General features: G+C 38.0%; 1 protein-coding gene across 3 annotated transcripts; it reads right to left on the bottom strand.

Annotated features, from left to right (window-relative positions):
- Positions 1-309: 309 nt before the first annotated feature.
- On the bottom strand, positions 310-24,969 carry Ccnh (cyclin H). 3 transcript variants are annotated; one of them, XR_006064131.2, is made up of 10 exons: positions 24,725-24,969; positions 23,317-23,439; positions 20,782-20,855; positions 19,524-19,734; positions 11,633-11,796; positions 9,197-9,267; positions 6,318-6,429; positions 2,804-2,864; positions 1,864-1,978; positions 310-455 (listed from the first exon to the last, which is right to left on the bottom strand). XR_006064131.2 is itself a non-coding variant. In XM_006993202.4 (10 exons), the coding sequence occupies exons 1-9, from the start codon at positions 24,839-24,841 to the stop codon at positions 1,940-1,942; spliced, it is 972 nt and encodes a 323-aa protein (XP_006993264.1). In that variant the 5' UTR covers positions 24,842-24,969; the 3' UTR covers positions 310-455; positions 1,898-1,939. The 3 variants fall into 3 exon arrangements, 2 of the variants coding, with proteins under 2 accessions (XP_006993264.1, XP_006993263.1); XM_006993202.4 differs by having other exon boundaries at positions 1,898-1,978; XM_006993201.4 differs by lacking the exon at positions 310-455 and having other exon boundaries at positions 1,827-1,978.
- Positions 24,970-27,054: the final 2,085 nt, after the last annotated feature.

Here is a 27,054-nt window from a genome sequence, read left to right as displayed (position 1 = left end):
TCGCTGCACTATGACAGTAACTCATCTCATTTCCTTGGTTTATAAGGTGGAAGGGCTACCGAGTGGTGAATGTAGATAAGAACTTTGAAAAGCAGGCCGAGGTCCAATCTCTACGGCATTTTAGTTTATCCTCATTAATTGTACTTGAGTGTCAGCCATGATGGCCTATCTGCCATTCCTTGGCCAGACATGCTTCTCTTTTTTACCATTTTTATTTTAAAAGAAATCTGAAAAACTTATCTTCATTTTTGTGTTTTACTGACATGTTTGTGTCTTAAAATAGAGTGGGAAACTTGTTACTTACCTTCATTGGCCCTGCAATAGTAGGTAGGTATTTAGTGGTGAAATAAAATCTTTGAAACAATTTTTTTTTTTTTTTAATGGGCTGGGTAGAAAATTTTCAGAAATACATGTGAGATCTTGCTCTGATGCCAAACTTTAGTGATTTTAGTGATCTGAAAGAGAAACAGGAGACATATACTGTGAGCATTTACAGTTCTGTCTATAGTTGCTTAACTTGAACTACACTTGGGCATATAAGCTTTGGTTTTCATTCTGTTATAAAGCATTACACTTTTATTCCAGAACAAGAAAGAAAGAAAACAAACCAGAAATTCAAGCCATAAAAATAATTATTAGAGATGAACATACATATGGAGGTAAACATTAACATAAATGTCACCACATTTTTAAGACAGAACTAAAATGCTACCTACCCTCCTAGGAAATGTATCCTCGAGTATGTAAAGCTGGGTAGAGTTACATTTGAGGTAGTAGAGTTTCTCAGAATTTCTTCAAGCCAGTTTTCCAGGGGGAAAAAAAAAATCCAAAAGCACCAAAACAAAACACTGGCCTAATATACATACATACCTGCAATTTGGGCCTAACTGTACTATCTACTACTTACCACATTAAGACAGTTATTAATACACAGCAAGTACCTACTAGCATGCCAAGCACTGCTGGGAATAATTCTACCAAGAGTAGGTATCATCATTTTCCCCATCTCTACTTGGGAAAGTAGCCACTGAGGTACAGTTTACTAAAGTTGTAGAAAAATAGGAGGCATACCTAAGTAATTTAATTCCATGTTGTGAGTTTTTATACTAATTTCATTTTTAAACTTTTGAATGTATTTAATCTATAAATTCCTAGTGACCATAATGCCTTTTTATATGGATTCACTTAGAGATGATCATTTAATGATAAAACTGACTATAATTTGCTACCACTTATCTTTAGTAATTTAAGATTTTTCTCTAGACTCAAAAATTATATTTTATTTGAACCCAGATAAAATAAGATTTAGTGCCTCAGCACTAAATAACTGCCCAATACACTCTCTACAGCTCATAGTAATTCATCCATAGTTCAGTCTATTGAAGAAACATTTGCAAAGCCATTTGTGTTTTTTTTTTTTTTTGTTTTTTCGAGACAGGGTTTCTCTGTGTAGCTTTGCGCCTTTCCTGGAACTCACTTGGTAGCCCAGGCTAGCCTTGAACTCACAGAGATCCACCTGGCTCTGCCTCCTGAGTGCTGGGATTAAAGGCATGTGCCACCACCGCCCGGCCTGCCAAGCCATTTGTAAGACCTTCTGGAGAATAAAACCTATTTCCTTAGCACTTCTAAAGTTTACTAAGTTTTGTTTTTCTGTATTTCTTCTAAATGGATAGAATTTTGTTCAGAATAATATGAGTGCACCATAGTTTGAATTTGGCCACCATAGGAGGACAAGGTTTGCTACTAATCTTAGTGAGTTTCAAATATCCAAAGTAGGTGGCATTCAGCCTCTTTTGAAGTTACATAAAGCAGTCACAAAGAAAAAATATAATTAAAAAAGTTTAATATATTTTGATGTTTTACATTGTACTACTTAAATGTCAGACATGCTTCCTACTTCTGTTGCTTCGTTTAGCACTGCCGTTGTGACTTCAAAAGGTTAGAGAGCGTCTATCAGGTCATCATCAGTCCATTCCTCCTAGGGGGAGAAAGGTAGTAAGGAAACAATGAAGCAGTGAGTAAGTTGTTTGTACCTTGCTTTAAGAAAATGCTGATTGCAACAGTCTACTGTAGATCTGCTTTTTTGAGATGTCTCCTGTGGCTGCAGCCAGCCTTGGATCCTCCTGCCTCCCAAGTACTAGGACTACAAGAGTGTGCTACTAAGTCCAACACTTAATTAGGATGACATGTTCTCAGCTGCTTACTCCACGCAGTGACATGAAAGCTATCCTTCTGCCTCCGATTATTTATCTTGGACTTGTAGAGACAATTTTAAAGCCTGGGATAAGGCAAGGGAAGAATCCTTGGAGAATAGGAGATTAAATTTTGCACTACTGCCTTCTAATATAGGAAGGATTCTTCAGGTTTTAGAATTGGCTCATACAGTAGTGTAAAAAAACAAATCCTTTAAAAAGCAATGTACTCTCTGTTTCCTGGTCAACATCATGTGTAACAAGCAACTGCCCCACATGCTCCTGTCCTCTGCCATGTCTTTCCCTGCCATGGATTCTAAACACCCTCAACTGTTACCCAAAATAAATCCTTCAATTAAAGTTTGTTTTTAATTCAGACTGTGCACAAAGGAGCGAGTGAAAAATGATTTCAAACTTCAGAGGTACTTGTAGTCCCGGCACTTGGAGGGCTAAGGTAAGAAGATTGGGAGTTCAAGACCAATTGGGGCTACATAGCAGGCCATTCATGGCCCCACATGACTGGAATGCTTATAATACTCCAGAACAGTACATCTTAAGTCATGCCAGAAAATGTAAAATAAATTATATAAATTATTTAGGAGTAAACATACCTCTTCTTGTTTGGGTTTCTTTGATACATAGTCATCATCTTCATAGCCTTTCCTCTTCTTCCTATAATTAAGCAATTAGCAATCAGCAAAACTGATAGTGGCAACAAAACTATAAACCAGGAACTAACAAGGCTATGTGAGCTACAACCCAAATCTTCAAAACCAAAAGAAAGAGATCTCTACTGAAGAACAGGGACTAAATCAATAACTGGATAGGAATCGTGACTATGGAAGCAATACTTGCAGTGTAGCAAGAACCTGCAAAGATTATGAAAAGAAGAGGCTGAGCATAGCAATAAAACTCAGTACTAGTAACTCTAATGAGATTTTGGGATAATCCTGGGCCACACAGTGATCTTGCCTCAAGTAAACATAGCAAAGAGAATCTAGAGGAAAAAAGTGTTATAAACACATACTAAAGTGGAGCCCAGTGGTGGTCCACACCTGCAATGTGAATACTTGGGTGGGGAAGGCAGGAGGATTCAGAGCTGGAGGCCCACTAGGTCTTATAACAAGACCTTGCCTAGGAACAATAAATGGCACACTATAAAAACTATGGTTAAGAGCATGGTGTCATACATCAGTGATTAAAGCAGACAGACAAAAGTGGCTCCACACTTAGGCAACAGGTTCAGTGAGTTTAGATACTGAGACAGATGACCTGTTTGTTCCCCCAAGCCATATGGAGAAAGAAAAGTGATGCTTGCCTACTGTCCTCTGCCCTACATACAGGCACCCACTTCCATCTATACTTAAACACCATAAATAAATAAGTAAATAAATGGGATTTAAAAACTGGTCTCACCTTGAGTTTATCTGTGATTAAAAAATTGTCATCTAAGAAAATCATGAAATATTCAAAAGCAAACTAGGCAAAATTACTAATATTAGGGAGGGAAAACCCTTCTTAAGCATTTCTTTATTTAAAAAAAATAAGTACCAATAATATAAGAAAAAATTATATATAAAAAAACTAGGATAACTATCAAAAAAATTTTAAAGATGAGAATATAGAAAGTACTATAAGAATAAAATACCAGAACCAATGCAGAAAAAAGAAATTCAAATGGCTATCAAACTTAGAAACATAATATTCACAGTAATTGGGGAAATACAAATGATCAAGGTAATATCTTTTTTTTTTTTTTTTTTCACTCAAACTGGCAGGAGTAAAAGATTAGCAATGTTAAATGCATGATGTGGACACAGTGACACACAAAGTATTTCATGCATTTATACACAGAAAAAGTTGGCAGAGGGTAGACCCATCTGGTAAGTTATTCTGGAGCCATGATTGAGATTTGCAGTTTGATTAAAGGGAACTTTGGTTTTTACTCAATGAGTGACAGAGGAATAAATACCGTTACTGTATAGTGAAAACTAAAGGCAAACATTTTAATGATCAAGGAAAACAAATGCTTTGTGCTGAGGTTATGCTACTTGGTGCTGTTCATGAACTGTTTCCAGCCTGCACTGAGATGAGCAGAACAGACAGACACTGTGTATTTAGAAACTAACTATACAGCAATTTGACAGATTAACTTTGACCACTGAATCTAATAAAATTTGAACTTGTATTTTTAAGTCTGTTTTACTTTGTAGAAACTTTGGTTGTATTTTGTAAAAATCTATGTCTGTAATATTTTAAGTCCTTCCTATACAAAGAAATATATTCAAGACACTTTTACAGGAATGTAGACTTTCCTTGGCAGAGTGCAAAGCAAATGGCAACTTGGAATAAAATATAAACTGTCAGTTAGGAATTTTGGATTATGACCATTATTAACTAGAACAGAATTAATAGTTGAGTGGTCCAACTAGGAGGACAAATTAGTAAGTACTTGGGGTTTGCAGTCCACACATGTTGGAGTACCCTGAACTTAAGGCTGCAGTCCACCATGTCCAGACACCTCTCTGGGCTCGGCGCAAAATGGAGGACTCCCTTTCCAGCAGGGCTCCCTCCCTCCCTGGATAGCCTGACCCATCTCAAATGTGACCGTTGACACAGATCCCTGCAGATACCCTCTGCCTGCTGCCCATGATAACTGGGTATCCTGCTCCTGATGTTTGATAGAAGCATGCCGCCAAACACAAATGAGGTGATGCCCCAGCTGCTGTTCCCATCCTCTCTCTCCTACTCTGGAATAAAGGTGAGCTGTAACACTGAAGGCTACTTCCATTCATGTTCACAGCCATCTGAACCCTGCTCCCTGCTTCTGTTCCCTCCTCCCTCGTGGACTGGTGGCCAAGGATGCCCGAGGAGGAGGGAGACCCACACATAGAGTTTCAGCCACAGCTACTTAACTTTTCTGCCATAGAATGAAAACAGACACAATAAGTACATAAATAATGGGCATTCTATGTTCTAGTAACTCTACTTCTAGACAAAACAGGTAGGGGCTAGATTGGTGGGTGTAGGGCCTCGTTTGCACATTTCAAAATCAATGTAAGAACACAGTTAAGTGCTACAAAACTTTTACTCACCAATAGGTTAACGTTCTTTATAGCTTTCTGGTATTGGTTACTACTAAAACCTACCAATTTCAAGATTTACACAAAGCCATGCTTTGAAGCCACAGCTTTAAAACAACAGTCTAACAATTTGCACTGTGTACAGCCATTGAGTATAGTTAGTTCTCCACTACAACTACAGTTAAGGAATTAAGGCATAGCTGTCTTGTGCTGAAGGCCTTGGTATGCTCTTCAGTTTTCTATACATATTTGTTATTATTTCTTAACTAATCATAGATATCAAAATACCACATATATATGTATATGCCTTATCTAATTCCCATTACATGTTAATAAATAATAGAACTATAGAGTCAGTCCACAGAAAACAAATTATTTTACTTGCATTACATCTTAAAAATTTAGTTTTGGTAGATCTTTTATACAGAACATAACATAGATTTTTAGGGTGAAATCCACATTGGCCTATAAATTAAGAGACATTAAGTATGCTCTTATGTTTACACAAAGCAACCTAAGAGGACATTTTATTGTTCTCTGATACAATGTTTCATCAAACAGAAATGAGCCAAGTTTCCTTACTAGTTTATAAAAATTAAGTCTAAAACAATATACTTGTTTCTCAAACCAAGTATCAGGTTGGTAAAGAAACAAAACTTTAAGGATCTCATAGGAAGACTAACTCTCAGTAATTCCATAAACTGGAAAAGCAAGCCAAGTTACACAAGAATGATCAGAATCAGAACTGTAGGAGGAAAGCCAAACATTTCTTCCTTGTGTTTGCTCCCACTAGAAATGTACACACAGGCCAGGCGGCAAATGTAGGCCAGGCAGCGCACTGGCCTATGGACAAGGCCCTGGGTTCAACAAGGAAAACTAGTATATTCAATTGAAATATCAACTTCCAACACAAGCAAAAACTATACTCAACTGATTATAATTTAGGTCCTAAGATTAACACACTTTGTACCAGTAAAGTAGTTTAAATAACAGTTGAACTCAATGACTTTGTGAACATAACTTTTAGGTCATGCCTACTTACGTCACCACATTAAGCGCAAGGTCGGCAGAATGGCATCGCTCCAATTTTTGTTTCAGAACAGCAACTTCTTCAGGCCTGGGTGGTTCATACTTTTTTACTAGGTTTCTCATGCCTACATGGAGATACAAAAGTATTTAATAATGTCTGGGTAGTACACGCCTTCATCTCTGCACCCTGGAGAGAGAGTCAGGTGGATCTCTTGAGTTTAAGGTTACCCTGGTCTATTGAATGAGTTCCAGGACAGCCAGGGCTACACCTGTCTCAAAAAAATAAATAAAATAAAGTATGCTTTCATTTAAAGAAAGCAAAATAAACTAACTTGCTTTAGGAAACAAGACATTGGTGGTGATGTACATTCTTACCAGGATTTGTATTCCATATTAACATTCTATATTAAAATGAAGCACCAGCCTTCTAAGTTCAAGTAATAGGTATTTGCTGTTCATTTCATTATCTATGGCACAAATATAAGCATGTTATATAATATAGTTAGTATTTATTTCTATGTACCCAATGTTTACATTTTACTCAATTTAAGGCTTGTGAAGTAATCTCTATGTGATTTAGTAAATATTCTTTATTCTGTACCACCAGCCATATTCATTAACAGTCCAAGAATATACCTCTTGTTTACCCCAAAAAATAAAAAAAGGGATGCCATTCTAACAAAATACAGCTGCTATAAAAACATATCCTTTTACTAAGGTTAAAAAATTATAGCTGGGCAGTGGTGGCACACGCCTTTAATCCCAGCACTCAGGAGGCAGAGGCAGGCGGATCTCTGTGAGTTCAAGGCCAGCCTGGGCTACAGAGTGACTTCCAGGAAAGGCACAAAGCTACACAGAGAAACCCTGTCTTGGGGGGAAAAATTATAGATCAATAATTGTAAGGTAATAAAATATGCTCTGACTTATGTTTTTATTCAACATAAACAAAATAAAAATCTCAAGATTTTTTATAAACATGATGAGTAAGTCCAGGGACTTATTGTGTGGTCATGTGCTTCAGACTGATAACTAAACCAGAAATTGGTACTTATGATTCAGTATCTTTAGAGTAATATCTGTCTCCCCCCCCACCCCACCCCACACCCCTTCATATTAAAACTATTTTCTGAAGCACTATCCTTGTGTCATATTAAAAGTGGAACAAAATAAGGATAATGAGAAATAAGGAATTAAACATTAAGCTTCAAATAACATCTTGTTATCCTTATGTACCTTCTACTACCAAATTGTTAGGAATGATTACCAGATCACAATTAGCTTTGGAAGTGAGCCCTCTAGTGGTAAATATGAAGACCTACAGCTTATGCAACAACCAAAAAAAAAAATCTGCTCCATTATGCTCAGAGGAAATTCAAAATTACTTCAAGCAAAGAATCACATCACAGCATAAGAACCACATGCCTTGAATCCCAGTTTTTAAAATAAACAAACACTTAAAATATATACACATTTACTATCACCTAAGAAAAGGTCTGCAATCAGGTATTTTACTGGTTTATTCGCCCTTACTTCTAATGTACATCTCAGTAGCTATGAACATAATCGCCCAGACAATTCATGAAGAACTGAGTGTGCTGGCACACCCTACAATCCCAGCACTACCAAAACTGAGGCAAGAAATTCCAAGTTTATGTCTAGCCTGGGCTACGTTCTCAAAAACACATATTAGTGATATAGATGTCACATATGTCTCTGTGTGTGTGTGTGTGTGTTATGCACCAAGCAGAAATTCTAATCAGAATTTCTAAAGACGATTTCTCAACACCAGCACTAATAAGTTTTTAATAAGTGTTTATGAAAGTCTTTCTAAGTTTCCCAAGGCTATTATTAAAATTATCACTGAGTTGGTGTTTCAAAGCAACCAAATGTATTCTCTCACACTTTAGAGTCCAGGAATCTGAAATCTGTTTCCCTTGGCCAAAATCAAAGTATTGGCAGAAAGCCAAATTCTGTCTGGAGGTTCTAATGAAAATCCATTCTGCCTGTTCATTTCTGGTGACTGCCAGTTTTGTTCTTTTTTTTTTTTTTTTTTTGTTAGATTGCTCCGATTTTTAAGGCCAAGATTGCACATCTCTTTTGCTGTCATGACACTGTTTTTATGGCTTTCTGAAATTTCTCTCTACCTTTTGTTCACAAGGACCCTTGTGACTACATGTACTCGTTACTTCAGTAACTCAAGTCACCATCAGCATCTTTTCATGAACTAACCCGCATAACTCCAACTTCTGCAGTCTCAGGGAGCAGACACGGGTCCCACAGATGGACCTCCTTTTAGGGGCCATTTTTTTGGCAGCATTCTTCACAGTTTTTGTTGTGGTGGGTTTTTTTGTTTTGTTGCTAGGGTCTGAACCAAGAATTGGCACGTGCTCGACAAGAGCTCTACCACCAAGTCCCAATCTAGGCCCATTGACAAGCTACATTTTTATCCAACACCAAGTTGTAACAGTCAATATGACTTCTGAAGTTGACACTTCATCCCTATCAACCCCACAAAATGACCAGCAAATGACATATATTAATAATTAATATTAAATAATTAAATATTAATAATTAAAATTATTTATCAAACAGCGATTGCAAAGGTAAGCCTTACCTTGAAGTTCGTTCCTTTGGGTCTAAATGTCTATCACATATTTGTGGATACTTTCAAAAGAACCTTGTTTTGACTCAGCCTTTTCTAAATCTGATATCCATATTCCCTTTCACATATAACAAGTATTTCCTTCCATATACCTTTTATTTAATCTCACCAATGTATCTTCAATGCATCCTGACACAGTAATTCAATAAAAGTAAATTTAAAGAAATCTACCACTGCACATTAAATACCAAAACATTTATTCAGAAAGCAGCTTTGTTAATAGCACTTACTTTTCATTATATCCAGTAACTGTGACAGGCAAGTTCTATTTTCTCTCAGCATTAGACTTTCTGATAAATAGCTATTGAAGGGGGAAAAAAAAGACCTTTTAACTGATTGAAAGCACACAGCACATTGAAAAGACAAGACATAAATTATTCACCTCCATGTTTATTTCATCAAGTATAGTTTTTAAATTACTTATTTAAAAATATTACATATTAGAAAACTCCACAATACTAAAACCTACAGCTATATAGTCTAAAAGATTTACTACCATTTTTTCTAGCTTAAGAGATGTGTTTATTTAAATTTTATTATATATAACCTTTCAGAGATAAACAACAGTAACAACAGTACTAAGGACCAATATTTATCATTTTATATTAAATGTTTGATATACATGTTCCATAAGCCTAACTTCATGTGACTGATTCATGAAGAGTCTGAGCTGTAGACAGGCTAACTAAGCTCAAAGGTGGAAGATAAGGAATAGGGCACCAGCCAGCTTTCCCCTCAGTAAAAACTACCTACAGCCATTCTACCTGTTGATGTACTTGAGCATTAACAAGCAGTCTACCAACAAAATCTCATCTCATGCTTTGTAAATCTATTACATCTTATCAAGTCCAAAGCAAATACTTTTCTATGAATGTTTAATAAACCCTAATTACACTTTGTTTAAATTTTAGTTCCCCTGAAATTTTACATACCAATACATGGCGTATAGGTGCTATAACCCCAAATGAAGACTCTTAGATTCTAGGTCTTTCAAACATAAATATAAAAAGTAATTTTTCTCCCAGGTAAATTAGTTATAAATGAAGAGTTTTAAGAACTGTTGTTGCAGTATTTTAAACTACCTAGATTAAACTTTATATAAAACTTTGATAACTATGTTACATATTAACTAGTTTCCTTATTCCCATCTTGTTATACCTTTGTCATCTCCCTTATATTCCTTTTCTTTTTGAAACAGGGTCTCATATAGCCCAATGAGAACTCAGTTTAGCTGTTGAGGATGACCTTTAACTCCTGACATTCCTGTTTCCATCTTCTGTGTGCTGGAATTACAGATATGCTATCTCTTACAGAGGCTCCACACCTAAACTCCAGACAAGTAATTATTCACATGGATATCTTTCCTACTTAGTGAGGGATTTCATTCCTATATTCCTTAAGTGTAATATAGCAGAAACTCACTAAATGTTTGCTCAGTAAATAAATGGGATAAAAATCACAATAGGATTAAACCTACTTAGAACTGTGTTTGAACAAAAAAGGTATACTGGGACTGGAGAGATGTCTCAATGGTTAATAGCACTTCCTACTCTTGTAGAAGACCCAAGTTTGGTTTCTAGAACCTGTATCTGGTAGCTCATGACTACCGAACTCTAACTCTGGGGACCTGACATCCTTTGCTGGTCTTCATAGGCACTTATATACATGACATATATTTACATGTACACATAGATAAAAGTAAGTATTAGAAAAGAGGTATACATATCATAAATAAAAAAGCCTAAGGTCACAGTCCCTTACCCTGGATGCAAATGTGTTTCAAAATTTGTAACTGTTCATAGTGTAAAAAGCTAGCTTGGTCTTTCATATACTGCCTTTTGTGAAATGTGGTATCTGAGAGTTAGGAATATTGGTACTTCTGTAGTAATAAAAAATATTCCCAATGAGAGAGGACAAAAACTAAATCACATCTGTTCATGTTTGTTACTGTCTTATCACTGTACTTTGAAACTGTAAGTATATAAAATAGTTTAAGCTTAGAAAATTTTTTCTTCAGCTATTTATAAAAATGAAATAAAAGAATCTCAAGCCATAAGAGAAATTAATTATAAAAAATAAAAGTAGTATAATTTAGAAAATAACTGGAGTATAATAAATATTTCTTATTTGCTGTTCTTCCAGCTCCCTGGTAATTATGTATAGTACTGTTACAAGTGTAAGAATTAATATGTGAATAAGATGATATTAAAAAAATCAAGCGGATTTAATTCACATAAAGTACTCATTGTAATGTCTGAATCTCTACATATGTAATAGGTATTATTTATGGCTCAACTTCAATTTCCATGTGGATATTCCCTAAAGCATTACATCTACACATCACTACTGAATATGTTACTCATGCTGTACAACGTATGAATGACACAACAAAGCAGATGATTCACAAGCTGATGGACTTGTAAATGTCATATAGCTACAGTTGACTTCCAGAACTACCTGTGTCACTTCTACCTAAGTCAGAAGTGTAGCTCAACAATACTTGATTAAATACTTTTTTAAAGGCAATTTCATCTCTTCAGTCACGAAACTTATCTGACATAAGGCATTACAAACACAAAGACAATCATCTAATAGATTTTACTTAAAAACTCAGACTCTACTAAGAAGTAAAACTTGAACTTGAACTAAAGTAAACAGATCGATACCTTTCCATAGTAATTCCAGCCCTAGAGGCACTTGATAAGATAGCTGTCAGGGCAATTTGTGAAGGTGTGTATAAAAGATAAGCATCTGTCAATGCAATTCTACTAAGAAAATCATCAGCTGTTTTCCTCAAAATCTCTGGATTCTCCAACATGGGGTATCGAGTCTAGAAAGAAAGTTTACAGATGTTACCATTTCTGAGATTTTATTGAAGATTAATAACCATTAAAAACATACAGTAACTAGTAGGGGCTTAATAAAGAACAATTTTTAAAAAGTAACTCCTTTTCTATGTTCCAAAAACTAATCTTTCAATGTTAGATTGTTTGGTATGTATTAATAGAATGTAGCTAAATTATAGACAACAAATTCTGAACATTTCATTGATTTTGCTGATATGGCTTTCAAACTTTTTTGGAACCAGAACCATAATTAGAAATATATGCTTATATGAACAAAACAGAAACACATGCTTTAAGACAGTAATACTTAATATTATTCTCAGTTTAGTCTTTTTCAACATTAGAAAGGTAGGCTCCTAGAGTTTCTACTGAAGTCAAGGCAGACGCAAGACGTATTGGACATATACTCTTAAGTAAAGACTAACCAGGCAATCCAGGCAATTTTAAGGTCAAATTAGGAGCTGTTGTATATAGCATGAATCCTAATTGGTCTTAATAATTAAAAACCTGGAGCCAGATATCAGGGTAAATGCTGAAAGATCAGAGAAACAAAGGAACAAACCACAGCCACCTCTTACCTCCCCAACTCCTCAGCCTGAAAAGGGGCCAAGTTCCTGTCTCCACCTTGCCTTATCACTTCCTCTCTCTACCCAGCCATATCACTTCCTGTTTCTTCCTCCTAAGTTCTGGGATTAAAGGTATGTGCCACCACTGCCTGACCTCTACGGTTAACTAGTGACTACATCTACCCTCTGATCTTCAGGCAAGCTTTATTTAGAGCACAAACAAAATATCACCATTATTTCCCCTTTTTGTCTAAAATTTTAAAAGGTTATAACTAATATAAGAAAAACTATATAGAATAAGTACAATAATTATATATAATCTATACAGGCAATAATTACATCAACAATGTCTAGTCCATAAACATTTGACAAATTCAGAGAAAATACTCTATTATCTATCCTATTTGGTAAATCCAAAAGCTTGTACCTAATTTACTTACTATTCTAACTTATATTACCAAAACTATCTTTTAACGTCTCTCTACCATATATACTTTACACCTCTTTAGTGCATTTCTTTCTGAATCTGGTAACAAGGAAAACTATAACTATAAAGTCTTCAACTCCATCAGAGACCCAAGAAGGTGATCCAACATCCACAAAGCTTCAAGGCTACTGGCTGAGATGGACCAACTACCCAAAATACCCCAGTCAGGACTTGACCGTAATTCTAAATTTTCTCAGGTTCCCCATAAAAATCACCAGTACCCCCAATCAGCAGGAAGTAGTATAGAAAACTATGTTCAAATTCCCAAAATACTGTTTATGAATGTTTGTTTTCATTTAAAGGGGGTTGGTTATAAATGGTTAATGGTCATAGTTTCTTTCTAAAGAAAAAAGGGGGAGAAGATATATAAATGATGGGGAAAAGGCTAAATTATTATGATAATAAGAAAGAGGTAGATTACTAAATCAACTTTAATCCAAAAAACAACTATTAATCTCAAAATACTTTACACTGATATGGATTTTGGTTTATTGATACAAATTTAAGGTCAATTTTGTTATAATATATGTGTATTTCTAGGTATTATGTTTATGCAGCTCATTTAAAAATGTGATGTATAGTTAAGAAATACAAATTAATAGTCATCTATAATAATCAAACTTATAGCCATGTTACATTTTCTAGATACGCAAAGGTATATTTATATTAGGCAAATAATCTTCAAACACTTCAAAGACATAGAATATAGCATTTAAAATGTTCTAAAAACTTAGACTTTTCTGGACAGTGAGACACGTCTGCTCCTGGCAGTACCAATTACATTAGAGAGGCATCAAAGAAACTCCACACATAGTGTGCTTTCTTTATGGCAAAAGTTAGCCATTTGGGCAAGAAACTATTCTTGCCTGGACTGCTTGAAAGTATGCTATATAAACTGAACATACAGGACGCACAGGAAAATGACTGCTCAACTTGCCAAAACAAGGTGGGATGGTCCTTCAAGGTTCCTGCTTCATGAAAGAATCTGCCAGACATTCTGTGGGACACAGAAGAAAGCCACTGATGAATTTTGCCAAAATAGGCACGGCAGTCCTTCAAATTTCCTGCTTCACTGAGAAATCTGCCAGACTCTAAGCCTGTAGGCTGAAGATGGATGTCCCAATTTTTATAGAAGAACTTTGGGTGACTGTCCAGGCAGCCAGATGTCTGTCATTTCTAGAGTTTTGGAAGTTGTTTACAATGCACTTCCTGTTTACTCAGGTAATATTATATCCTTCTGGGGTCTTTGATGGAGGTGAAGACTAGATAGTTATAATTATAGCTTTCCTTAGTTATGATATAAAATAAATTAGATATGAAACTTTAGACTCACAAAGATAGGACAGAGTATTTTAATTTTGTGAAATACAAATGACTAAATATTATAACTGTAATTCTTGCTTGATACCTGTTTTATTATATGTAATTTTACTATGTTAAAGTTAAAACCTTTTTTATTAGACAGAAAGGGAGAAATGATGTGTATGCTGTGAATGTGTGTTGTTCCCGTTAGTTCATAACTAAAGCTGCTTTGGCCTATGGCAAGGCAGAATGGAGCCAGCAGGGAATCCAAACAGGGATAAAGGGAGAAATCAGGAGAGACACCAGCAATTGCCAGAGGGGTAAGATGCCAGAGCATTATCAGTAAGCCACAGGCCACATGGCAATACATGGATCAATAGAAATGGGTTTATTTAGAAGAGCTAGTTATGGTGGTATTTTATTTGTACTGAAATGTGATTTTAATTGTATGTTAATAAATAAAGTTGCCCTGGGGTCAGAGCTATTAGAGCCATAGCAAGAACATGGTGGCGGCGGTGCACACCTTTAATCCCAGCACTTGGTAGAAGAGCTAGGTAGATCTCTGTGTGTTCAGGGATACAGCCAGTATTGGAGACATATGCCTTTAAGACTTGGAGGGCGGTACATACAGGCAGTGACAAGGCAGTCATGTGGTTGGGTTTACAACCAATGAGAAGGCAGAACAGAAAGACTATTTAAAGACAGACAAATAGGAAGTAGCTCTCTCTCGGGGAAGCTAGGAGCACTGCAGGAGGTAAGGTTTTAGCTCTGAGCTCTGACCTCTCGGCTTTCTCTTTTACATTGCTTCTGTGTTTCTTATTTTAATAAGACAGTTGGTTACATCTAGTAATAAGCCTGAGCAATAGGCCAAACAGTTTATAATTAATATTAAGCCTGTGAGTGATTATTTACAAGTGGCCGGAGGATGGGAGCAGGACAGAGAAAAGCCTCTGGCTACAGTTGTACATCACTGTTATAGGGGATTTGTTCTCATGTATATTGTGGGGGAAAATAAATGAAAATGAATGAACCAATCAGCCTTCTGAAATAGCTACAGAAATGGCTTTTTGGTTTTTTTTTTTGGTTTTTCGAGACAGGGTTTCTCTGTGTAGCTTTGCGCCTTTCCTGGAACTCACTTGGTAGCCCAGGCTGGCCTCGAACTCACAAAGATCCACCTCCCTCTGCCTCCTGAGTGCTGGGATTAAAGGCGTGCGCCACCACCGCCCAGCCTAGAAATGTTTTTAAACTATGTCCATGAAACCTGGAAGACCTCACACTGCCTGTCAATTACTTAAGTCTCAATCCCTCTGACTGACTTCAGATACTCCTAGTCAAGTCCTGAAGCAGTAAGACAATCTATAAATATTCTGAAACAAAATATCAGGTTCAAATGTGGAGCCACATATAGCCCTAGTCATTGTCCCCAAATGTCTGACCCTGAAATAATAAATGTAACCATTCCATTCTGACTGCAGATCTCTCTCTTTCTCGGGACTTTGCTTAATTTCTTCATGCTTTTCTTGTAAATCTCAGACCATTTGGTTATGAATCCTTCTACCTGATCCCACTTAGCAAAGTCTTCAATCATTTCTTTCCTGTACTTTTTAAGATTTTTATTTATGTATATGTGTCTGTTTGTGTACATTATATGCACAGTACCCAAAGAAACAGAAATGAGTGCCAGATCTTCTGCAGCTGGAGTTACATGCAATTTTGAACCATCAGATGTGGGTGCTAGGAACCTAGCTCAGTTCCTCTGGAAGGACAGCAAGCACTTTTAACTGATGATCAATCTCTCCAGCCCCAATTTCAACAGTATCTGAATCTAATTTCAATACTTTCAATTTCTGGGCACTGCCAGAAAAATCTACAAAAGAGGTCTTGAGATACTACTATAAATTCAAATTCACTCATCTTGGTATGTCTCTCAGCTCTGTCTACCACTTACATAATGTTTTCCCAGAAAATTTGTTCTTCCATTTGTGTCAGTGATGACAGTCAATATTTTCTACCTTTATGTCTTTACTAAGCCTCAAACCATCATTCTGTGGAACATTATCTCTGCACTTAGAAGGAAAAGCACTATCTCCACCAAATCTCCAGATACAACAGCTTCTCCATCCAGACACTCCCTGTCTTGGGTCAGCACAAGAGCTTGTCCTCTCTCTAAGGCCAACTGTACCTATTTCAAACCCCATGCTAACCTGCTGTATACTGTTCATAGAGAATCCATAGCTGTGCTGTATGGACTGTTTCCCCTTTAATCTCTTTCTCATTACCAGTTCCTTGAGTCAGTATTTAAACTTGTGTCTCTCTCTCCAGCAAAACTGAACACTTCTACGTTCTATACTTCCTCCATCTTACCTCTTTCCACTTCAGAGACACTGTTTAAGTTATGTATAGAAGTTCTATGCTACAAAACAATTTTTCTACCAGTAATAAATAACAGACATGAGTTCTATAAGGTTCTAATGCAGCTGAACATTTCACATCATTTAGTGACTTCACAACCATCACAAGTATGTTTGTATTGATACTCATGCAAACAAGCCTATGGTTCAGCTTAAGAGACAAGTATGTACACTGCAGAATTTTGACAAATGATAAGCAACTATGTTACTGCTGTGCTACATATTTTTAATTATTATTTTGGAGCATATTTCTTTTACTTACTAACAAAAAGTTTGATTATAAAACCTTAGGTGGGCCCATAATCGACTAACAGAGCCACTGTTTTGAGAACGTATGACAGTTCCATACATGGTAACACTTAGCCAAGGACAATATATAAAGATGGAAGATGGTGATATAATTCACACAATGTCAAATTCATCTACTCTGAATGTATCCACTCATTAAGGAAAAATTATAAGAAACACACTTGTTTTTCCCCCTCCTTCTGGACAGGATCTTACAACCAAGTTGGCCAGATACAATTCTGAATTCTGGGATCGGTCGTTCGTTCGATCGATCGATCCATCCTATCTATCAATCTATCAATCAATCTATCTATCTATCTATTTACTTTTATGCATAGGATATGTATGGGTATGCCTGCATATATGAATGTGTGTCTGTACACTACATGCATGTCTGGTGCTCAAAAGGGACAGAAGGCACTAGATCCCTTGGAACTGGAATTACAGACAATTATGAGCTGCCATGTGAGTGCTGGGAACTGAACCCTGTTAAATCTGGAAGAGTAGCCAGCACTATTAACTGGTGAGCCATCTCTACAGCCTGTTCTCTTTCAATTTATTCCTCCAAAACCACCAATCTTTTTTTTTTTTGGGAGGGGGGGTCTTCTACACTTCAAAGACAAATTGCAACAAAATCATAAATGACTTTTCTGGCACAAAATTCAGCAAATATTATTAATCTACTTTTTCTCTGCCTGATCCGAGCAGAATTAGAAAGTTGCTATGCTTTCTTACAAGAGTACTCTACTCCCTTTTGTTTTCCCAACAAATCCTACAACTCTGGATCAATTTGAGTCCCCTTACAAGTTTCCTCATTGATCAACTACCCTTTTAATGTTTCTCATGACCAGTCCTCACCATTATCCCTCTGCCCATTCTGATCCACTCTCTTCATAATGTAGAACATATACAGATGTTTAATCTTATCTGATGCTGTGATGGCTATTTTGGTTGTCAACTTGACTACATCTGGAATTAACTGAAACCCAAAAATGGCTGGGCACACCTGTGAGGAATTTTTGCTTAATTAAAATCATTTGAAGTGGGAAGATCCCCTTCTAATCCAGATCTTTGAGGTAGGAAGACTACACCTTTAATCCAGATCTTTTAAGGTGGAAAAATCTACCTCTAATCTGTGTCGCACCTGCTGGAAGCCTATAAGGGCATGGAATAAGGAAGCCCCTCTTTTTCCCTGCTTGCCCTTGTCTTGCTAACAAGTCCATTCCTTCACTGGCATTAGAACCTACTTCATTGGCATTCTGGCATATACTGAGGATCAGTTTGAGACATCCAGCCTCATGGACTGAACAACTACTGAATTCTTGAACCTTCTGTTCATAGGCAGCCATTGTTGGATTAGCTGGACCACAGCCTGTAGGTCATTCTAGTAAACCCCTTTTTCTCTCTAGAGAGATTCTGTTACTGTTGAGAACCCTGACTAATACAGATGCACATTAACCTATGAGGCTGTTAACACATCACTTTCTTCACATTGCAAACCTAATCACACCTGATTCTCTATACAAGACTTTCACTCTCTTCTTTGTCCTTTGTTCAAAGTCTTCAACACTGCTTTTTTGTCTAGACTTCTGCTTTTCATTTAAACCACAACACTCTCCCCCTCTATCCTCAGCTCTTCAACTTCTTAAGTCAGCTGTGGATCTGAGCTCTTAACTAGGAAGGTCTCTGGGTGGGATGTTCTTTGTGCATCTAATTCCTACTCTTGATTTGAATTTCACTTCAAGAGATGCTTTCTCAGTTATGTCTTCCTTGCCTTTCAATCTGCCATCTTCATATAGAGTATATTTCCCTCTATAAAATTTAACACACTAATAGTTATCAAAAAAAAACATTAAACTGTAAGGTCCCTGAAAGTTGTCATGTCCTGTCTCGTTTTTAGGCTGCACCCTCAAACATGTTTAGCATAAACCAAATACCCATAGCTGCTTAACTGAGATGAATCAGTTCTTGACTTCTCTTCCATTTTACTTAGACTATTCAACAACTTAACTTGACTATGTCAATATTTACATATGTATCAATGTTACATATGTAAATACATAAATATAAGTTCTATACATAAAATATACACATGTACATATTTGTGTTACATGTTTTGTGATGCAGTATCACTACATTGCTATGCTAGTCTCAAATTTCCAGGTTCAAGTGATCCTCCAGCCTAAATTTCCTGAGGACCTAAGACTACAGGTGCCAGCCATTTACTTATAATTTTGGTTATATTTGTGACCTGAGTTCATAAAACATTAAAAATAGAAGCCATTTATCTTTTAGTTTAATATTAAGAACTTTATAAGGTTCTGTAAGTCTCTAGGCCCAGATCTATGACAATATATATCAATTACAAGAGTTACCATAATTATTTAAGAGCATTACTATAAACTCACAATCTACTACTAAACCAGAAACCTGGAAATTCTTATCTAACAATCTAAGATAACAAACTCCTCAGGTGAACTCTAATGCACATTAAAGTTAGAAAAATATTACCTTAGAAGAGCCAGCACAGACTCTCAGGTTGCACCTATGTTGTACCATTTTGGATATTACTGGTTAGTTATAGAATTTTCAATTCTTTTTAGCAAACAATAACAAAGGAGTATATCTATTAACTAATTTCCTATCAGGAAGTTTACCTTTATATCAATGAGAAAGCCTTCAAATGGTCGGTAAGGATTGTGGACAATAAGGTGAAAATTAAGCTGCTGTATAAGTAGTAGTTCATATTCCAAAATCTGTTCCAGTGCCTTCTCCTGTCCAAGGGGACTCTCTCGAAGATTTCCAACAAACTGAGGACTAGACACATTGAATTCATCTACTTTGCAGGCCAAAAATGCACAAGTGAGCCTACATGAAGAAATAACAGAGGGCAGAAAAACCTAAGTCTTCTTTAAAGTACTTTGTAAATTGCTTAATATTTACACGTGACTATGCTAGACCCTGCAGTTAATTAAAAAAACAAACTATAAATTAAAATGAACCCCTCTTCAAACTTTTGTCCATTGTGAGACTTACGTAGAGCCATCACCTAATGCTGCTACAGCATTTAGCCACCATTAACTTACTGGTAGCTTCATATAGTCTAGCTAGAAACTTGGAAAAAAAAAATAACTAAGGAATAAAAGTAGTGTGTATCAAGAAATATAAAATTAAAAACAGAATAGTACAAATGTATGTACCTTGTGACCAAAGAAGACAGGCAAAGATAATTAAGATTGCAGAAGGTCATCAGTAGAAGTTTTAAGTTACTTGAGTAGAGTTACCAGCTTATGGACAAGCAGGAAATTCACCTGAGTACTAAATTAAGTTCAGAGAGGGGAACTAGTAGGAAGGCTACTGCTCCTAGCTTTTAGAAGCTGAAGTCACAATAAAGGCCTAAGCCTGACTGGTGAGAATGGAATGGGAAAAACAGAAACAGAAACAAGAATGTCAGCAAACTCTGTGATGAGTCCTATATGAATTCTGTCCTCATCTTTAACAATAAGCATAATGCTTAGCAAAGAGGAAAAAAACAAAATACACCTTTGTTTAACCAAAATTAATACGAAGCTATTGGATTTGTAAACTGATGGGGGTAGAGAGGAAGTAATTACCACAAATGATTGTTAGTCTGAGGAATTGGGAGAATAAAGATGTCGCTGACAGTGGTATTGGTAAAATACCTAGGTTTAAGAAAAACTTTGTGAATGGCAGTCAAGTTGCAGTTCAGATGCCATTATCACTATATAGAAGATAACGGCAAGTAAGGAGATCTTATACTCAAATAGGGAAAAAAAAATTCAAGTCTAAATTGTTCTTAATTAAGAAGTCAATTATCTCATATACATCCCACGGACAAAAGTCCACACATTATAAACATCTTCAATGTAAATGAAAAGACAAATATATACTCACATTATTATCCGGGGGTGATATTCCATTACTGAATTATTAAGATAAAAACGCTTGAAATACATACAAGCTGTACCCTAAGATTAAAAGAAAAAAAGTACACATCTATAAAAGCAGGATCTACTTGCATGTTACATGTTACATTTTGAAAAAAAAAACTTATTCATGCAGTTTTCCTTGAAAAAGTTCTCCATACCAATACTTTTGAATTTTGCATAATTCAAAATAAACTGTGATAAAGTACAACAAAAACACCTTAATCAAAAAAGCCACTTTCATTTTTCAGCTATTTGTCTCCAGCCTACATGGAGCAATATTTTCTGCACTGAATTTAATAGTGTTTATTTATGTCAGAACAACATGAATACTTAAAATCAGAAAAATTTAAGGATTAAAATAACAGTGATCCCAGGTTACCCAATCTTGGAAAAATGCTAACACAATAAAACAATTGGAGCAAAAAGCCTTTTCTCTGTCAACTCCAGATCTGTGATGTCCCATGATGATGGCTGCCAAACTGCAGCACCTCACGTTACCCGAATACATCCCATTTAATAAATAAGCCTCACTGTGCCAAGCTCTAAAGTATCAATCTATTCCCATCCTTATAACATATTAGTAAACTATTGCTATCTCCATGGAAAAAAGAAAAAGTATCACAAGTTATCTGATTTATTCAGACAACTATCAAGGGTCAGAGGCTATACTCAACTAAGAACTACCTGTAGTTTCGACAAAACAGTAAAATAACCATTTATTATTTGATAACAGGAAAAATTCTTCATTTAAATGCTTAAAAGTTTGCTGTCAATTTATGTTAAATAACAAACTTGTATCTATTGTACAGATAAATTCCATAAAAGTTCATTCAAGAATTGCTTGACCCAAAGAGATAATTTAATCCTACCACCTCATTCTAGGGCACCTACAATGAAAAAAACAAAACCCAAATTTCATCATAGAAACTAATCAACTGTATCTGATACTGTTTATGACTGTTTCATCTCTCAGATAAGTCTGCAACTTAAAAATGATCCATAAACACATGTGTATTTAATATTTTCAATGTTCTTCCACCTAGACAGTTCTTCTCTATTGGGTCATAAATCATTAACTTTAAAAACAGCCTTTCATTCTTGACCTTTACAGCTAACCAGCCATGAGAATAATAAGCAAGGTAAAGGTGCTTTACATAGCCTTAACACCAGCTTTTTTCTTTGCTGTTCAGCTTTTTAAATACCAGTTACCTATTCCTTCTCACCACTGTCCACCCTAGTGGAAACACAACACTAAGAACATATGAACTAATCCTGAGACATTTAAGCCTGGGATATTGCTCAGTTGATAGTGTTCCTGCCAGGGATGCATGCACCCTTGGGTTTGAGTCCCAGTACTAAACCAGATTTGCAGTGCCTACAATCCCAGCATTAGATGTTGAGGCATTAGAATCACAAGTTCAAGGTCATCGTCTGGAACACAAGGAACTCAAAGCCAAAGTGACTCATAGACCATCTCAAGAAAACAAAACAAACAGAACTACCAAGAAAAAACTAATAAAACCAAAGATAAACCTCAAACAACTTCTAATAGAAGTTTCAAAAGATCTTATGGCAGGAGTTGCAGCTGGAACATAATGGATGATTTCAAACAGGAACTGAGTTTAGCAGAATTGAAAAAGCACCTGTTTATACTTTAGTCCCAGTTCTACTGTTCTCTAGTCAAGAATGTGAAAAGAAAAATGACTTTTCTTTTTCCAAAAAAATGAAGATGTCACAAACTGTACAGCAGACTATGAAATGATATTGGAGATGCCCTTATTCACAAAATATAGCAACTTATGATTTAAGGCCCTTATTTAAAAATCTCAAAAATTAGTTTTTCTCACTCGTATTGATACCTGTATGACTATATCAATATTTAAAAAAAAAAAACACCTACAGCTGATTCCTATACAACTCTCACTGAAGATCCTTGTAGTAGCTAACTACCCACGAGAATTCATGCTTTGACACAGGAGAATAAGCATCTAGGCAGAAGCCACATTTCTCAGCTTGCTGTTGAGGTTGACAGAATGAGTGGAATGTCTGTCACTTTTGAGCCCAGAGTTCAAACAGTGGATATGCCTTCTCCACAGTTCCCTCTTGTCCACCCAGAAGCAGAGGATTGCTAGGTTAGGCGTGAGAGTCACAAGAGGTGGGGGCCTGAGATTCCAGTCACGACTAAAGAGCCACTTTCTGATGAGAGATGAGATGGCCTGTACTAGACCACACTATGAGAAGAAATAAACTACTAGATTTTTTTTTTTTTTTGCTGTTATGTAGTTTGGGGCCTATTTAGATCTACAGTTAAGACTATTCTAACCTAAAGGATAACTCCAACATAAATAAAATTTTGCTCTTTGAAAAAAATGTGACAGAAATAAACTAATACAACTAAGGTGAGTCTTCTAGATTGAAGAGAGAATTTAGTTAGAACTTTGGAAGAGTTCTGCTCTCACAAGCCTGCTGAAAGGCATTATGCTTCACTATCATGACTTACCACAACAGAGCGTGGCATTGCTGGCTTAAACACCGAACAGAATTCCAATAGTCTTTTCTCATAGTATTTGCAAAGTGTCATTTCTTCATGAGGCTCAAGAAACACTGGATCATTTGGAAGAACCTTTAAACAGAGCGAACATTTCAATGTAAGTTCGGTGAATTAAAACTGTTTTCTCCATCCTGCTTAAATTTGATTTATATCTTCACAAAGGGAAAATACCTCACATCATTTTCTCTTTGTAGGTTTGCTAAGCATTACACAAAATATCTTAGAAAATAATAAGCAAAATAAATAAACTGAATCTAAATCATCATCTCTCAGTTGGACATTTTGTTTGTTTTTCCGAAACAAGGTTTCTCTGTGTACTCCTGGCTGTCCTGGAACTCACTGGGTAGACCAGGCTGGTCTCGAGCTCACAGAGATCCGCCTGCCTCAGCCTCTGAAGTGCTGCTGGGGTTAAAGGCGTGCGCCGCCGCCGCCGCCGCCGCCGCCGCCGCCGCCGCCGCCGCCGCCGCCGCCGCCGCCGCCGCCGCCACCACCACCCAGCAAGTTGGACATTTTTAAACTATCATGCCAGAGCATGTGCCAATATGCTCCCAGGTTTGATACCGTTATTTGTAAATCGATACTATTTTTCACTGGTTGGAAATACCCCAAAATCCCTTTCTCAGTGAATCACCGGGTCACCCAAATTTAAGAAAACAGCAACAAATGACTCAAAATATTTGGTACTTCGTTGTTCCGAAAGTGCAAAGAGGCAAGTATAAAGTCACCCCAGGTCAATACAACAGAAATGGGTGGTGGGGCTGTGAGAAGACCTGGAGAGAGGGCCACCGACCAAACCATGCTCAACTGGCTTGTGTCAACCTTCCCTCCGCGTGAAGGCTGTTTATATGGAAAGTAGATCCAACAGGCCACCATTTCCCCATTTCCAGTCCTGGAAAAGCCCCCTTCAGCTTCGTCGTGAGTTTCAGCCCTACGCTTCCGTTTACAAGCCCCTCGCCTACCTGCGTTCTTCACCCACTGCTGCCCAGGTACAGACAGCTTCGCCCACCAAGGACCACGAGCACTCCCCGACCCTGCCTGGGATGCTGACCTCCCCCCCGCCGCCCCTGGGCCCCCGGGACCATCCTCTGCCCCTCTTGCCAGCTGCTGAGGAAGGTTTGCCCTGACATCCTGCAGGACAAGGGGCCAGTTCGAGTCCCGCACTGACTCCGCACCCCACCGAGGCTTTCGGCCATGGCCCAGGATGGTTGCCCGTGCCTCCATCACGGCCAGTCCCGCGTCGGTGCGCACGGAGCCCCAGCCGGGTGCAAGCTCCGCGCTGCCCGCCCGCAGGCAGAGCGAGGACTCCAGGAGCGCCCAGCCCCGGGCGGGCGCGGGGGCCGGCCTGCGGGGACCTCACCTTCCCGTTAGCCACCGCTTTGCACTTGAATTTGCGGTTGGCGTCGGCCCGCAGGCGCGCCAGCTGCTCCTCGCTCGCAAAGGTCCAGTGCCGCTTCTGGCTGCTGCTGTGGTACATGGTGCAGCCCCGGGGAGGCTCGTACACGGCCCGAGACGGCGACGGCGACGCGCCAGGAGACCGCGGCCGCCACGCGCGACCGCGACCCCGAGCAGCCCGCGGCCCAGACCGGAGGCGCGCGCGTGACGTCGCGGTCGGTCACGTGCCGGCGCCCGCTGAGGCGTTTCCGTGGGAGGGGTTCCGCGGCGTCGGAGGGCGGAGCCTCGGGGCGGGGGGCTCCGGGCCTTGGGAAGGGGGCGGGGAGTCTGAGGGGGCGTGGCCCGGCAGAGTCAGGAAGTGGGCGTGGCCGCGAGGACCCGGGGCCGCAGAGAAGGTGCAAAGGTTCCAGGTTGCAGGCGGGAGCCATCCTCAGACGATCTGTGTGCACAGCCAAGGCCTAAGACCTTCCGGCTGAAGCCGACGCCGCGGAAGGGCTTGGGGGAGGGGTTTGGTCGGAAGAGCGCTAGAATGCGTATTCGTGTTGCTGCTAACCCGACCTTTCTCTGGGCGGTTTTCAGTTCCTCCCGGTATTCCCATCTCCGAAGCCCAAGTGGATGATAGTTTTACAGTTCTTGTGGTATTCCTATCTCCATTATTGCTTTCACGGATCTTACAATACACTATCATAATGCTTAAGAGGTTTATCTTTTGTTTTTTATTACTAGAGTTTACAAAATTGCATTTGAGATGGCCAAATATACATTGGTTCCAAAAGCCCTTACTATTTTGCTTTTACCCTTTTTCTTCTTTTGAGGCAGAGCGCAAAGCAGCCCCCCGCCCCACACACGCACACTGACCTAAATTGTGCAGTTGTGTTTTCCACCCTCCCTTCCTGCCCCCTTCTCCCCTTTACTTGTCTCACTGTGTACTAGAAGTCACTGTGTAGTTCAGGGTGGTTTCGAACCTCTGATCCTCCTGTCTAAGTCTCTCAAGTTCTGAGACCACAGGCATGCATAGCCACACTCCCCTCATGTCATCTTCAGATCACATTTCACTGCTTCTAATGGAGGTTATTCAAACAAAACACACTCAGTGTTCCTAGAAGAGGAACGTGTAAATTCACAACTTGATGGCACACTAATGATGTCTAATGAAAATTAGACAGCACCAGAAGTACCACATTAACAGGAAATTTTTCAGTGTTTAAAAATAAATACAAGTGTCTTTGTGCAGCAGTTCTTAAATTGTGCTTTGTATTATTTGTAGACAGATTGTAAGTATTTTGAGTACCAATATTACCTGAAATCCAAGACTTGCCATCAGAGATCTGGCTTTACAGAGCACTGTTACTTGTTGGTCTCCAAAGAAAGGCTCTTCACACTTTACTAACGGGACTTACAAGAGCACAGGAAGTATTGAGAATTCCTTTCTTGCTTTGGGGAAATTGTCTCACTTTTCAAAGCCTTATTTATCCTAGTGACTCTAATGCTGTGAGAAAATTAAAGAACCGAGACTGTGTCCTTACCACGAAAGGAAGAAAAGGAACCAAAAGAATAAGGTATCAATTTTTTTTTTTTGCAACTAGGGATCATTTTTTGCATGTGTGTTTGTGTGTATGCTGTGAGTGCATGTTTGTATGCATGTTTACAAATGTGACATGCATGTAAAAGCCCAAAGTTGATGGTAGGTGTTTTTCTCAATCTCTCCCCAGTGCATTTATTGAAACATCATTTCATTGAAACCAAAGCTCCCCAGTTCCTGCTAGGCTAGCTAGGCAGCCTACCCCGGAGATCCCCATCCCTGTCTTCAGAGTCATGGGCAGGGTTACAGGTGCCCGACAGGCATGTTAGGTTTTCTCTTGAGTTCTGGGCATCCTAATTCTGGTCCTCACATTTGAGAGGCAAATGCTTAATCTACTGGGCCATCCCCCACCCCCAACTTAGAGTATTTTTAAATCAAATCTTGTATACATTTCTTTAACTTATTGCCTTTATTTCATCAACACATCTGATTTCAGAGACACACAACAAAGGGAGGTTATAGAAATAAGAACGAAGCCAGGAGTGGTAGTGAATGCCTGTAATCTCAGCACTGAAGAGTCGGTGGCAGAGGATAAAGAGTTAAAGGCCAACTATGTAATGAGTTCCAGGGCTGTCTGGGCTACATGGCACTCTTATCTGAATTTTTTGCTTTTAAGGAAAAGAGTGGATTACATTTAAGCTTACAGAAATAATATACTTATAATATACTTTGAAGAATGGCATGTTATTGTATTATTTTAGCTATTGACATGA

The sequence above is a fragment of the Peromyscus maniculatus genome, chromosome 15 (assembly GCF_049852395.1).
Source record: "Peromyscus maniculatus bairdii isolate BWxNUB_F1_BW_parent chromosome 15, HU_Pman_BW_mat_3.1, whole genome shotgun sequence".
Lineage (NCBI taxonomy): Eukaryota > Metazoa > Chordata > Mammalia > Rodentia > Cricetidae > Peromyscus > Peromyscus maniculatus.
This window is presented reverse-complemented; position numbering and strand designations above follow the sequence as displayed.